The 16235-nt window shown below is 33.7% G+C and overlaps 1 protein-coding gene across 2 annotated transcripts in view; it reads left to right on the top strand.

Moving 5' to 3' along the window:
• LOC149565663 (long chain acyl-CoA synthetase 6, peroxisomal-like) overlaps positions 1–15949 on the top strand; it is a 227053-nt gene extending 211104 nt beyond the window's left edge. The window contains exons 15-23 of one of the 2 annotated variants that reach the window (XM_089817216.1): positions 831–960; positions 1087–1205; positions 1374–1497; positions 1699–1785; positions 14585–14688; positions 14792–14877; positions 15001–15087; positions 15178–15264; positions 15354–15949. In XM_089817216.1, coding sequence (XP_089673342.1) covers positions 831–960; positions 1087–1205; positions 1374–1497; positions 1699–1785; positions 14585–14688; positions 14792–14877; positions 15001–15087; positions 15178–15264; positions 15354–15446 — 917 coding nt within the window. In that variant the 3' untranslated portion in view covers positions 15447–15949. The remainder of the gene's footprint in view (positions 1–830; positions 961–1086; positions 1206–1373; positions 1498–1698; positions 1786–14584; positions 14689–14791; positions 14878–15000; positions 15088–15177; positions 15265–15353) is intronic. The other variant, XM_089817217.1, reaches the window with a different exon arrangement.
• The last annotated feature ends 286 nt before the right edge of the window (positions 15950–16235 follow it).

Here is a 16235-nt window from a genome sequence, read left to right as displayed (position 1 = left end):
GACCCATGTTTCATGAGTAGTGATTCAACATGAATCCATCTCTCATGAAAATAAATGGAACACTTAGCACTCATTGGATCTAGGTGATGCTCACAGAGGTGAAGCACCAGGACTTCCCGAGAGGTCACCCATCCCAATACTACATCTTGAGTGCACTTAACTATGGAGTTTCCTCCATGGTTAAACCCACTCTGCTTACAACTTCATTTGCATAACCTTCACGAAGTGTTGTGCCTTGTGAACCATTCATTAGAAAGCCCCTTAAGCTCATCAATTGATAAGTAGGAGATAATTTCCATAGCAAGTCCCGGTGCTTCACTTGTTGTGGAAATTATCTCCTACTTATCAATTGATGAGCTTAAGGGGCTTTCTAATGAATGGTTCATAAGGCACAACACTTGGTGAAGGTTTTGAAAATGAGGTTGTAAGCAGAGTGGGTTTAACCATGGAGGAAACTCCATAGTTAAGTGAGCTCAAGCTAGAGTAGTATTGGGATGGGTGACCTCCCGAGAAGTCCCAGTGCTTCACCTCTATGAGCATCACCTAGATCCAATGAGTGCTACATGTTCCATTTATACTAATAAGAGATGGATTCGTGTTGAATCACTACTCATGAAACATGGGTCAATGAGTTTGACTCAAAAACTACACAGTTAAATCTTGATAGCAATATCACAATTTGACTTGATGTGGAAATTATCTCCTACTAATCAACATTTATATCGTTATGGGTTTTAAGTCATAGGTAGTTTCAAGATGCAGTTATTAGTTCATTATACTTGATTGCGACTAGCACAGGAAAATCTGATTTTGTACTTACATATTCTCAGGGAAGACCCCATCTCCAATTTGGGACAAGTTAGTCTTTAACAAAATAAGGGCAAGACTTGGAGGTCGTGTCCGCATTTTGTTTTCAGGGGCATCACCTATATCTCCTGAAGTTATGGATTTCCTAAAAATGTATGTATCTGGAATATTTTTTCTCGACATGATTTACATTTATTTAAAATTTTGCATGCCTTTTCTCATTTAATGGTTTTCTTTTATTAGATTCTCTTATGCATTACTGTTTTTATGCCTTTGCAGTTGTTTTGGTGGAAGAGTCTCTGAGGGATATGGGATGACAGAGACTTCTTGCAGTATTTGCATTTCTGATGAGGGTGACAATCTGTCTGGTCATGTTGGATCTCCTAATCCTGCATGTGGTACTGTTCTTTTCTCTGCCTAAGATTTTTCTTTACCATCAAAATTTATATATTTTGAGTTAATCATCTATATGAGATTTTTAAAAATATTTTCCAATAGTGTGCACATTGATGATATTGGATTCTTTTTTATTAATCTGTTCAAGTGGATCGAAATTTATCTTGCAGAAGTAAAACTAGTTGATGTCCCAGAAATGAATTATACATCTGAAGACCAACCACATCCTCGTGGAGAAATATGTGTGAGGGGACCCATTATTTTCAAGGGCTACTATAAGGCTGATTCACAAACGTAATTAAAATCTGATCATTATTCTCGATGTCATTATTATTTTCTTATCTCGGATGCCATTAAGAGTAGCTCTGTATTTTTTATGACTTGAAATGTTCTACCTGTTTTTCTCTATTCTATCTATATTTTCCTCTCTAAAACTTGTGAAATACATAAAATAGTTCTAGGTGCACCATTGATGAATTTGTAAAGGCTATGCAGACAAGAAATACTTGATGAGGATGGATGGCTCCACACTGGTGACATAGGATTATGGCTGCCTTGTGGGCAATTGAAGATTATTGATAGGTACTTTTTGCAACTGGATTGACACCTTTTATAAACTGTAAGATTTTCAAAAAATTTAATCTATATTTCCACATTCATGTAGCTATTGTTTTCTAGGTGAACCATCTTAAGACTTCTAGTAAATAATGGGGAGAGGAGGTTATTCAAACTTGTATTCTAAAATGCATTTTAGAATGGGAGATTTAAATATTTAATAACCAGCCTGCTGGGTAGTCAATTTTTCTTGCATGTCAACATTCAATTCAATTGGTAATTATAGTTTCAGCGATTTCAATATTTGGGCTTCAAAGGGATTTGAGCATTCAGAGAATTTTAGAGCATTGAGTATTTCATCTTGTTTGTCAATTAAATTATGGAAGAAAGAACATGTTCTTTTCTTGCATCTCTTAGACAAAGTTGGGATGAATTGAGAACATTTTAAAGGTTTTCAAGATAAGTTTAATTAACAAGAGCTCTCCAATCATTATTCAATTGAAAGAGACCTAATGAAAAGAAGAAGAATCACGTAAAAAGCTTTATAGTGCAGGGAAAAGAATTGCACACCTGCCATAGTCAAAGGATAATATACTTTGAATCTCGGAGAAAGCAGAGGTTTGTCAATGGTCTATCATTAAATGTTGTGGATGTTTTACCAAAAAATTGTACAAGAGAAAACAATTTTTTTAAAGCATCTTTCATTTTGACACCATATATTCTAAGTTGCCGATTCGGATTCCTATTCGGGTACGGATACAAGGTTCATTTACATGGGTACGGCAATTTTTCCTCCCTTGCAGGTTTGGGTTCATCCGTATATGTATGCATGTATGTATGTTATAACATTGAACTTACAAATATAAAAGAAGGGTGGTACTCATAAATTCATAATAGCCAATAAAGTTATAAATTAATTAATTGTAATACTGAAACAGTTTCAGATTACATGCATTAGCAATTGACATGAATATGACCATGATCAACAAACATAACTATTGGCTAGCATTTACAAATCTATCAACAGTCATGTCCTTAGATCTACAAATGAAAAATAATCAATCCCTGACCTTCAAATGAATCGAAGTAGATTATTGTTCACTACTATCATAAACTAAGGGCATTACATAGAACAATTTTGGCTTGAATAATATTACCAACCTGTTGCAAGACAGTATCTAAAGCTGATAGAAAGAACATGCTGATGAACAAATCAGAAATACATACATAAACTAACCTATCGCCCTGGGGTACTTCCTAGGTGCCTAGGTTCACTGTAGGTTCTTCATAGAAGGACCCACAGAGAACCCGTCAAGTACCCCAGAAGAACCAGTACCAAAACTGTACCAGGATCAGGACCTACAACTAAATAGCAAAACCCAGTAACTGAGCATATATTTGTCAAACACTATATTCACATTATAAAATCACCAAAATCACAATAAGTGCCATCCAACATGATATATATAACTAGAAAGATGCTGACTACTTCTTTAAACAATAGTAAGTACTGTAGCATTCAAAATAATAAAATCTTCAATATTTTCACCTAAGTCACAAGGTTCGAATTCGAGTTCGAGTTCGTCGATCATAAAATTCGAATGAAATCCGGCAAGGGTAAAAGTTCGGAAAAAAAATTCGACATTAAAATTTAGTTATATATATTTATATGTTTTTTAATATTACTAATATATCGACAAAATTGTTAAAATAGTTGAACATTGTTAAATAGTTTAACTAAATAACTCAATATCAGTTTAAAATTAAATAATATTATATTAAATTACAGTATTATGTTAAAATTCATAAAATTCGGATGACATTAGGAAAGAGTTAAAATTCGCTGAAATTCGAAGCAAAAGGATGAAATTCGGCGAATCTTGTGACTTAGATTTTCACCATAAACTCTGATTAAACTAATCTCGTTCAATCGATCCAATCAATGAAGCATGATGGTAAACCATTGATAAATTCATTTGATTAGTTAAATGGGTTTTTGTCTGCAAAACTAATTGCTGAAAAGGTTTTTGTCTTTCTACTAAAGGATGAACCAAGATCAATCTCTCCAATAGGGCTTTTGATAAAATACCTACAATATTTTTTTCTCTCAACTCTCCGTTATACACAATTTTGGAAATAATAAAACAGTATTTCCCTCAAATTTTCATGTTCCTCCAAAAGTAACTTTTAAAGTTTCTTTTCAATTAATTTTTTTTTAAAGACCAAAAAAGAAGTCAATTTTATAATATCATCCAATCCTTATTAAATAACTAATTAAATACAAGTTTGGCTTAAATTAAAATTCTTAGATAAATTAGTTTTAATTTATTTATTCCCTTGCAGCATCCCAAATATGCACTGAAATAAAATAGGCTGATGTTCTCCCTGTTAATGATTGTAGCTTCGATTGGATGATTCCAATCGATGAATCAAATATGTTTCATACCATCTTAGGTGGAAAGCATTACATTATGCATCTAGGAAACAGAAACTAAATTTAAAAATCAAACTTTTACATTGTATCAGAGTAGGTTCCTTACCAAGCCTTTAAGTTTTAAAATATTTCCTAGATGCAAGCATGGAAGATTGTTTCTTTTATATCCTCAGTCTTTATGATGCATCTATGCAAATTTGGAGAGTGTTCAAGGAGCCCTTTTGACATCTACAGGAGAGCCATTAGAATCCATATGACAGATTCCTTCAGGAAGATTGAACGGAAATTGAAATATCAATAGGTAAATATTCTTGAGAAGACTCTAAAAATTATTTAAGAAGCCATGGTAGCTATGCAACCTATATATATATATATATATATATTAGAAGAATCACTGTTATCAAATCAACATCAGAAAACAAAAGGTATTCAATGGCAATGATACCTTACAAAGACACAGAAGATTACTTTTACTTATATTCGACTTTGTATCGTTGCTGCATAAATGTTTTGTCTCCTATGTCATGTTTGATATATCTGCAAAACAGTGCCTTATTAAATTTGTATCAGGTTCAATGAAGAATATATTTTGTTGAGTTCAATGGAGATAGTATTATAATAATTTCTCTCGATAGATAAATATTTCTGAAGGTCATGAAAGTGGTCCATTATACATGAAACCTCATTTATTGGAAAGAATTGTATGAAGCAATGTCTTAATGAAAAAATTCTACCACTGGAAAACATAAAGAAAAAAAGAAGTTATTTGATTTTCATCAAATATAGGCTGAGATTCTAGGGTTGTGAATCGGTAATTGGCGTGCCCGCCAAACTGTATGAATTGTTTTTAATAGCAGACATTGTCAATTGAACAGATACATCTTGTCGTAAATGTGTTGAATTAAAATAATGATTGAAAGAGTGTCGGCTTTTACAATCCAACATGAAATCTAAGCTGATTGTTGTTGATATATGATAGTGTCGGTCAGATTATATTGAACGCTATTTGCCCATATATGTGAATATATGTAAAACATATATTCACATATATGTACTTTTCATAATATAATTTAGAAATATGCTTGAATACCAACCAGCATAATCATATCAGACTAATATGAACTTGGTGCGCGCACACACACACACACACACACACACACACATATATATATATACATATATATATGTATATATATGTATATATGTATATATATATGTATATATATGTGTATATATGTATATATATATATATATACACATATATATACACATATATATACATATATATATATAAATATATACATATATATACATATATATATGTATATATATATGTGTATATATGTGTGTGTGTATATATATATATATATATTCTTATTGGGCTTCTTATAATAATGATCAGTTAAGGCATATTGCTAATCGTATGAGTAATCACTTGCTAGTTAGTATTCACTAACTAATCAAACCCTTTTGGATCAGATTAGTTAGTGTATACTAACAAATGCATAAATAACTTTCTATTTGAACAGTCATGACCCATCATGATTGGGCTATTGAATACAAGATATATATACCATCATTGAAAGGAGTATAGACATCGTAATTGATAAATGTTCTATACCTTCCCACAGTCAAAAGATGATCATATTTGCAGAACTATATTTATCCTATAGAGAACTATCCTAAATTAACAATTGTCACCGTATGCTTGTGGAAAATGTGGAAAGTAATTTTTATAGTGGTTGGTGGTGAAGAAATGGTTTTAGCTTCTCCAACCAAGAAAATGTTTGTTTGAAGCATAAAAATATGTCTCTGATTTTAATGCATTTTAAAGAACCCCTGTTGGATCTAACTTTGACAAACATCAATTTCCTTTACTATTCAGATGCTTGACATTTCATCAAACACTTTGTATGCAAATTTTATCTTGTTGTACTTTATTTTCAGATTGTGCACTTCAAGTTTGTAGGCTGCAAATAAAGTTATTGAATGCTTCTGACAAGGCAAGGTTGCTAAAAAAATGATATGCTAGCTGTTTCAAACCTTTGACAAACATATACATGACTGAAATTAACTATTACAGCTAATAGACATTAAGACAAACATTTTCCATGCATCCCAATGAGCACCTACAGCCACTAGGCATTTCTACAAACAGTTATAGTAAAATCTTGCATCCATTTAATGACAGTTCAATGCCAGCATATAACTAAAGACTTGCAAACACTTTCCATGCATCCCAATGAGCACCTACAGCCACTAGGCATTTCTATAAACAGTTATCGTAAGATCTTGCATCCATTTAATGACAGTTCAATGCCAGCATAGAACTAAAGACATGCAAATATTACTTTTGCAATTTATTACAAATAATTCTCATGGATAAACCAAATTAAATATGGAACCTAAGTATTATTGGCATTCAAATTAGTTGTAGCATACCCAAGGAATTGCAATGCCAAACTTCTTTCACTCCAGCTTAAGACAATGTGCCAGCAGATAAAATTTTCTGATCTATTAGTCACCACATCAAATATTCATAACAGATGTAAACATGAAAAAACAAAAACCCCAACACAAAGAACACCTGAATTTATGTGGAAGCCCAAACTGGAAAAAACCACGGAGAAGCTAATTCTCATGAAATGAACACCGGCTAAGGTTATTTTTACAAGTGGCTTACTGGCTTACTGTAGACTGCCATTATAAATAGGCTCACTACCATAATAAATGAAATGAGATTGAATCCACCACTAAGAACACTATCACCATTACTCTGCAATGCAGAAATGATAAATCAGTCTCTGGTTGATTCCATCCACTTGCATGATCATCAACATAGATCTTCTCTTGTGAGATTTTCATTCACTTCACATACAAGCATCATGCAAACCACACTCAAACAATTCAAATCTTTGTTCTTCTTATATTGTCTGATGCCACCAACCATGTTGGTCAAAACCATTTTAAAAAGATTGCATTGAAAACAATCCCTCAATGGTAAGAATGAAACATGAACCATGTTTGTTAATCCAATATGGTTCAATCATAGCAATACACTACACCATCTCCAAATCTTTTGGTTCCAATGGATATGATCAACACATTACATTGTAACTGCTAAGGCCAAAACATAAATCAACACTCTCCAAATAGGGCCGAACCTAAACAATTGATCCACCATATGTTGTACATGAAATAGAGCCACTACCAAAAAGGATAAGGATAAATAATAAGGCACGTCCTTTGCTAAACACCTCTAATAATACAAGAAGGATATCGGTACACAAAAATAGATATAATCAAATCACAAAATATGCATAGGATATGCTGACATGAATGACAATCATGAAAGACAACAACTTGAAACTTCACATTCTAACATTAGTAATTAGACTAAAAAGGAGGGTAAAGAGAGTGAAAGGGAAAGCAGGCTTTATGCCAAAACATCATACCATTAACCAATGCATTACACTCAAAACACTTGATTGAGAAGTTTTGGAATAACTAGGGAGGAGAGAATTGTTGTTGTCTTGTTGACTTGAGGAAAGATTTTGATATAGTACTTAAAAGAAAGTTGTGGAGTAGAATGAGAGAATTAGGAATTCTAGAACAACATAGGGCTGTTGTCCATAGGTTATATGACCAAGTTGTAGCAAACATTTAAGCCAAACAAGGAGTATCATGATATTTTGAAAGTGACATTGGGGTCAAGTACAGTTACCCATTATCTCCTTTATTTGGGATGTACATTGACAAATTAGTGGAATGGATAGACAAGTTTGGTGGTATTGGCGCACTTGACTAGCTATTTAATTAAGTTTCTTCAATATGAAGATGATCTTATTTTAATGGAAAAAACCACACATGATATGAGGGATACTAAAGAGATCTAGATCTATTTTTCCATGAGGTGGGGATGCAAGTGAACATAAGTAAAACTTGTTGGGTGGATATTTTGCAACCAACAATTTTGGGTAAAAATCCAGTTGCAAAATAGGATGACCAGCCATAGCGTGTGAGACAGAGTCTCTCCTACCTTAAAAGGAAGGCTTCCCCTTCTCACCGTTCTTTGGATCAACTCAAGGTAAGCAAGAAGTTGAAAGATTTTATAAAATGGGTGTTACCAATATCCTTTCTTCTTAACTTTCAAGAAAGAATCCATTTACTCGTGGAGCAAGTAATGGGCAAGGTGAATCTCTAACTACACTTCTATCAAGAGATGGAAACAATAATACTAATAAACTTTCACTAACTCAAAGGCTAGCTAAAAATGTAGCGGTTTGGCTCTAAGTCCAGTTGTATTTCTATACGAAAAGCTTTACAATTAGGGCACAAAGACTCCTAAAAGTATGAAGACTTAACTATTTTGCAAATTAAGAAGAAAATATAATTGCTTCTGGTTCAAGCTTTGGCTTCAATTGTTTCTTAGTTCTTTTTTATTCAATTCACATGAAACAATTACCAATAACACAAAATAATACGAATCAAAGATAACTTGGATGAATTATAGACAAAGCTTACAATTCACACAAATAACAATCTTACTTAATCAAAGTTAAGTCTCAAATGCTCCTTTGTATTCACTTTTTTTCAAAATGGTGCTTACACAAACAAAGTTTTGCTAGCACAATTTCTCTAGAGCTCTCTTGGATAAAAGATAATGATAATTTTGCAATGAGGGGGCACTCTTTTATATAGGCAAAGAAGTTGAAAAAAAGGTGGAGGAAAAAATGGGAGCAACTCAACCAGCTTTGATCTAGTCTAACTACAGAAAATAAAAGTTTACATGCAACTCTCATTGCATTTTTTTACATACATGTAACTCGCATTACATGTAATTATGTTTTTTCATGTAATGTGTTCTTCTACAACTACTAACATGAAACAAAACAACAATCTTAGAGATTGTTTCTCAGTGCCTTGAATTTGACAATGATGTTGCCCACTGTTGGAAGACCAGCAATTTCCATAGTCTTCGATATGACTTCAACCCTTACGACATTTGCATATGCTGATTGCACGATTTTGAAATTTGTTGCTGTAGTATCTAACAAGTGTTTTGTCAAAGATTTATACAAAACAAACTTGTTCACCATATGTGAACCAAAATCTTCAGAATCTACATCAGCATTAATCCTATTGGTATATTCTGAATTTACTATCTCTATTGCACTAAGATTACCAGATTCATCAGTAACATGACATCTCATTTGTTCCAAATCACAAGTAACACTCGTTTCAACTGTTTGACAATCTCCAAAGGCTATCTGCAACTTTGTGATCTGCTTCCTCAATGTTTCCTCCTTGTAATCAATGAGTCCTTAAAACCTAAAGAACATTTCACATGACAGAAGAATGTCACATGAGACCATAGCATCTAGGTCAAATTTTATCATTTCATCCCAATCATCAAGGATTTCTTTCAGGTTATCTGCTTCTTGAGTCAAAGAAGAAATTAAGTTTTGTTCCATTTCATTCATCTCTTTGACACATCTAAGAACTGCAAATGTCTCTGTGATGGCTCAAACTCCTTCAGAAATGGTTTCTTGTATCCAAGACTTAGAAGCTTCAATCAACTTCCTTTCTTTAGATGTTTGAGACATAACAACAACACTTTGATTGTTTCTGAATAACCTCATTCAAACGAGAGATCTCTTGTTTCAGCCGATTCTTCTTTTTCCAAAGCTCATGATTTCTTTTTGATACATTAACCAATACATCTTGAGCCTCTTGCAAACAACCCAAACATGATTGCTTTCCAACTTCAACCTTAGTAATCTTATAGTTAGAACAAGTAAGTTCCTTTACAGGTTTATCTACCAAGGGCTTAGCAACCTCAACAAATTTAGTTTTATCAAAATCAACCAAAATTCTAAAAACAATCTTATCTTTCAAAGATTTGGATTTAGTCTTCTTAACAAGAAGATTGTCAGGAGAAACAACCACTTTCCTTCTCTTTGTTTTTATTTTACTCAACCATGTAGGCAAGCTGAAACTTTCATTCATAGAAGCAAGCACAATGGAAACCATTGGCATTGATCCAGATTGTATATCCGTAGTAACTGAGCAAGATTCAGTCCATACCACTGAAGGCATAGGAACATGTTGAGAAGACTCTGTCATGAAGAGTTCAAATCTTGTCAAAGATGTATCAATTTGGGAAACTTGACCACTGGTAAGAGTTGAAAAATCTTCAAATACATTTGCTAAGTGATCATACTGTTCATGTGCAGGGATGCGAGGAGCAGCAGAAGAAATAAGAAGAGCCATGGTGTTAACCTCCAAGACTGGAGTGGAAGGAGTGAGAACAATGAAAAATGAATCCACATCATCATCAACCTCATGCAAAAAGGGCTCTTCATGTATCAAAGAGGTACAGGCTTGTGTAGGCTTTGGGGGAGATGCGATCACGATTTCCCCTTCTTCATCTAAATCTTCTTTATCAAATTCTGTTTTCAATTCTTCTTCTAATTCTATTGCTGATTCTTGAATTGGCTTAGGAACTTGAGATGATTTACTTTCTTTTTCACCCTTCAATTTGAATTTTAGGGAACCCTTGGCACTTGAAGATGAGGCACCATCTTTCCCTGTAATCTCTAGTTGTGATTTCCTACCAGAAGGACCAAAACTTCCACAATCCAGACCCATCTTAGGATTTACTCTTTTAAGGCCTTTACTTTTCAACCATTTGTTAGTTTTTACTAAGATGGATTGAAATCTGTCCATGATAGATGTACGTCCATTTTGTTGTCATTGAATAGGAAAAGGGCACTTCTTATCAAAGCCAGCTTGATGAAATTCTCGATCAAGGATGTCGCCATCATCTTCAACTTGAAAATCTGAAGGGATTTCCAACATATTAAGATCAATTATTTGTTGTAAGGTTAATCTGCAGTAATCCATCTTCATGATGTCAAGTTTTGTTCTCATATCAATCCAAATGTCCTCAATGCGATGAACATGAGTATACACTCTTTTTCTCTGAGAATTCATTTTTTGATAGTCAAAATCAAACTTAGCCTTGAACTTTTTCAATGTAATCAACTACAATTCTGCTTCCATATTCTTTGTTTTAGGCATAGAAACAACTGAATAATTGCCAATAGCCAAAGGCTTAGCTGAGGTAATGCCAAATCCTGGGCCTATGTGAAGCATGTTGATCACTCTGCACATCCATGGCTGTCTAGCTAACTCCATCAGAATGATTTGATCTGTAGCATACCTAGGTAAGGTATATGGCTCTCCTTGAAATATCCAACTCTCAAGGATGTGAAAGTAGGAAACTGAAGAAAAATACAGCCATACCGGTTCACCTTCTCCCATGCTGCATCAAATACTCTCTTGATGGACAACTGCTTATGAAACAAGCACCTAAAATGTTTGAAAAAGGCATCTTGGACTCTTTTGTAGTGGAATTTACTATTTTCCAAAGTGATTTGGTCATAGTAATCCCAAATAGGAACTTGAAGACGATCTCCTTTGGTAGAAAGACCAGAAAAAGACCGCATGGCAGCAGCAATGTAAACTAGATAAGAATTCATATAGAAAGGCACTGGTGTTCTCACATTACATATCTGCTGGCAGAGTGCAGTACTGATAAGTTCTCCCCAAAAGATGTGTTCTTTATTCTCCATAATTTGAAACATAAACTTGTACATCCACAGCTAAAAATTAGAAGAATCTTTAAGGCCACAAATCCTGTTGAGAAGGATGATGAGATCCTTGTACTCTTGTTTGAAATTTGACCGATGAACAATCTTTAGCCATCTAGAAAAATTACTTCTTTTATTGTCTAACTAGTAAAGCTTGACATACTTCTAATAACTACTCTTTTGCTCATTCTAACAAGCCAATGATTATTCTTTATTCAAATCAGCACATTCTGATTTATTCAGAACTTTGAAGATTTGTTCTATAAACTCAGGATCAAGGCTAATGATAACCTTGTTGTAAGCATCTTTGATAGTTCTTGTCTTGGGAGTAAAACGTCATGCACATCCATAAATGAAGTCAGGTTCTATGGCCGCCATAGGAAAAGTAGACACCAAGTGAATGTTGCTTCTCTTAATGTGCCTCATTTCATGACTAGCCGAGGCTTCAATTCTTTGTAGAAAATCAGCCACGTCTACATGACCAATCTTTGTGTCCAACACGTTATCCAAAATTGATGTGACTGAAGAAGGAGCTGCATGTGTTGATTCTTTAACATATTGATATTTCATTTTGCCTTTGGATTTGGATGGCGAGGACATATCTTGTGTTTGCGCTGCAACACAAAAATCCCAAAACATAAATACATCATCAAAAGGAATCTCCATGCAAGTGAATTCTGGATCAGCAGTGAAGATTCAAAAAAGGATTGAAGACTTCACAAATCCAACAAAGTGACTTCAAAGAGAAGGCATATGCATATGCAATGGAACATAAAGTGAAATGAAATGAACGAAATGTGGAATGAAATGATATGAAAGCGTGAAAATGAAAAACTGAAAAACGGAAAGAAATGGAATGGAATGAAAATGTGTGAAGGTGAAACGTATGGAAATGCGTGCAAAATGAAAGTTGCTGATTTCAAAAGTGACTTAGTGTTTTCAAGGTTTTATTGTATGAAAAATGAGTACATGTAAATGCAACATGTAACAGGAGGTGGAGGGTGAAATGAGATGTAAATGCAAGTGAAGGATACACTTTACATGTATGTGCGAATGAAGGTCAAGATGTGAAGCATGGAATGAGGCGGAAACATGTATTTACTCATGTAAGTGAAAATGCATATGAAGAGATGGAAATGAAAAATGGAGGTGAGATAAAGAATTTTATAATCACTTTTGAGGAAAAGGAGAAGTCAAAGTACACGGGAAGCGAAAGTGACATCTTTTTTGACTTTCCAAAATGTGACTTTTAATCAAAATTAGACCTTTTAGATGCAACTACACATGAGGCATTTTGTATAATCGTGTCGTGCTAATGGAAGCGAAAAGTGAGATGGGTGAAAATGGAATGAAAAATGGGATTACATGCATGTACGGATAGCGAATGAGATGGAAAACATGTAATTGCATTTCGTTGAGTAAGAGATGAAGTGTCGTGACATGGAAATGGAATGTGAAAGATGACGATGCTTTTGCATGAAATGAAGCAAAAACAAGCTTTTGGGAAATAACTTGTAACTTCTCCAAGTGGAGAAAAACCGACAAACAAACGCAAAACACAAAACACAAAAGAAACAACCTATCTTCAAAAATAACTCAAACATGTCAAGATGCAATGCACTTCAAAGCTCAAATTCAAAATTTGGATGTGGGAAAGAACCAAAAACATGAAAATGAATGAAAACTTTAGATTTAAAAGAAAAATGCACTTTCCATGGCAAAGATCTTCACAAATGGCAACCATCTAATAATTTCATTCATAAAATCAGCAAGAGAAGAATGAATTAAATTGCAAGAAAGAAATCTGCTTGCATGAAGATTAAGTGCCAAATAAGAAGGAAAAAGATGCTCCAATATTTTGAAAAATTCTTCAAAAATGGTGAGATCTTTTTCAACCTTGCAAATTTGAATAGGAGAGGGCAGCAAACAAGGAGAAATTGTTGCAAGATGCCAAAACGTGCCCTAAAAACTCTCCATATCCCAATGTTTTTGAAGATGAAAACTCATAGGACGATTTTGGGAAAAACATGTTTCACCAAGAATCTCAAGCAAATCGATTTGGTCTTTAAACACCAAAATATGAACCAATATGCAATGTAATCATCTAATAAGAGCAAATCGATTCATCTTCATGCAAAAATGTTGATAAAAAATGAAGATTTTTGGAATTTTCTCCAAAAACATGCCCTAGGATTGGGCTTCCAAAAACGATTTTCAGCTTGTCAAATCCATCTTTGATGCAAGCAAACTCATCACCAAGCAAAAATGCCTTGAATGAAAAAGATTTCGTGTAAATCCATGAAGAAAATCTATGGAAATGTCTATTTTGTCTTCAACAATGATTTCTCTCCTTCTGCGGCATCGTTATTTCACATGGTATGTACATATAGAGAAGTTAGAGTGGAAGATAGCAAATCACTATCATACTCAAAGACATTTAGATTAAACATCGGTTACAGTTTTCTAAATTGGAAATCTTGTTTCTAACTTGTTTGTTTTCCGTTGTTTGAATTATTACTTGATATTTTCTGCTTCATATAATTTTTTGCGTTTATCACCTAGATATTTCTTGGAGCCCAATCACCTGAAAAAAACAATAACTACAACTAATTGGTTGATTGTGGGAATGTTCTTATTTTGAATGGTAGTATTGTTTCTGCTACATGTTGAGAGAGGGATTCTGCTTTGCATTTTCTCAGTTAAAGTGCTTACTATTTACCCTTGTTCTCTTGTGCAGGAAAAAAAATATCTTTAAGCTGGCACAAGGAGAGTACATTGCTCCAGAAAAGATTGAAAATGTATATGCAAGAAGCAAATTCGTTGGCCAGTGTTTCATATATGGTAAAGAAATATTGCAGTTCATTTATCTGTGTATTTATTATCAATACTTATAAAGGTTTTCAAGTTCAGCTGTGTAGTAACTGCCAGTTATGATCAATTGCAGGTGACAGCCTAAATTCGTGTTTAGTCGCAGTTGTTGCTGTGGAGCCAGATGTTCTAAAATTATGGGCCACAGCCCACGGGATCAAGGTAGTTCACAGGGACTTTTGACTCTTTGAGTTGAATATTGAATATTGTGGAAATTTGATTCGTGGTTCACTGAGTACTGATACTTCTGTTTATATTTGTGTGTGTCTATATCATGTAACAAAGTATCAAGATCTGAGTGAACTATGTAATGATCCGAGAGCAAGGGCTGCTGTTTTAATAGACATGGATGCTGTTGGACGTGAGGCTCAGGTCTGGCTTTTGGTTATTTCCCATTATTTTATTGGATTTCAAAATTTATGATTGCATACACTTAAATTCTTAAAGGGCGTTTTTCTCCAGCTAAGGGGTTTTGAATATGCAAAAGCTGTCACATTGGTTGCTGAACCATTCAGTTTAGAGAATGGTCTTCTTACTCCAACGTTTAAGGTGAACATAAAAAGCTTACTAGTTTGATGATTTGTGATGGAGAGGACATTAACGATATGCTTAGCATTTTATTTCCTTCTATATTGCAGATAAAAAGGCCACAAGCAAAGGCCTACTTTGCAAGGGCTATATCAGACATGTATTCTGAACTTGAGCGTACACTTCCTCAAAGGAATTTATAAGGTCGAACCAAGAGATCTTCCTCATATTTATTTTGTTTCTGTTGACAACAAGGTAACATTTTTTTCTAGAGAGGAAATTGCCTTCTTAGGCAGATTGACCAATGTAAAATAGCAGTACACTTCATTATTCTTCTGGCATTTGCCTCAAATAAAATACTGGTATTTGCTGCCAAATAAAATAAGTTAAATTAATAAAAAATGTGGCTTTCTTTGCTTTATTCTTCTCAAAAAGAGCAATGTCTTTAGAGAAGGGGGAAAAAGCCTCTCTTTTGTAAGATGGTGGCATTCTTATAATTTTTCCTGACCCCTTTTGGTTTGATTTTTGTAATGATCTTGATGTTTAGTTTAAAGGATTTTCTTGGAGTAACATTTTCATGTTATATTTCAAAATTTGAAGAAAATAGTGCTTTTATTTTTACAACTATATACAATTCTGGAAATTGTGTGTGCAACTTATGCATATTGTGTGTGCAACCTATGCAGCAACACTTCTTACACCAATCAATTGATATTGTGTGTGCAACCTATGCAGCAACACTTCTTAGACCAATCAATTGATAGATGTGCAAATTTAAACTTTAAAATTGCAAAAAGTTGAAACATTGAACATAATAGAAACAATGTAACTTAAGATATTAGATTTACAGTCCATAATGATTAATATGCTATGCTTCTCGATTAAAGTGTATAATATTGCATAACATTTATTTACATAAATATTTTGAATCACATTTTATGATCCATTATCAGGATGAGAGAGCTCTAAAAATAGGGTTGAATAAAATTGCA

Source organism: Cupressus sempervirens, chromosome 3 (genome assembly GCF_028749045.1).
Source record: "Cupressus sempervirens isolate cs-2001-9-10 chromosome 3, ASM2874904v1, whole genome shotgun sequence".
In the NCBI taxonomy this organism is placed as follows: domain Eukaryota; kingdom Viridiplantae; phylum Streptophyta; class Pinopsida; order Cupressales; family Cupressaceae; genus Cupressus; species Cupressus sempervirens.
Note: the sequence above shows the minus strand (reverse complement) of the source record. Positions and strands in the feature narration are given on the sequence as shown.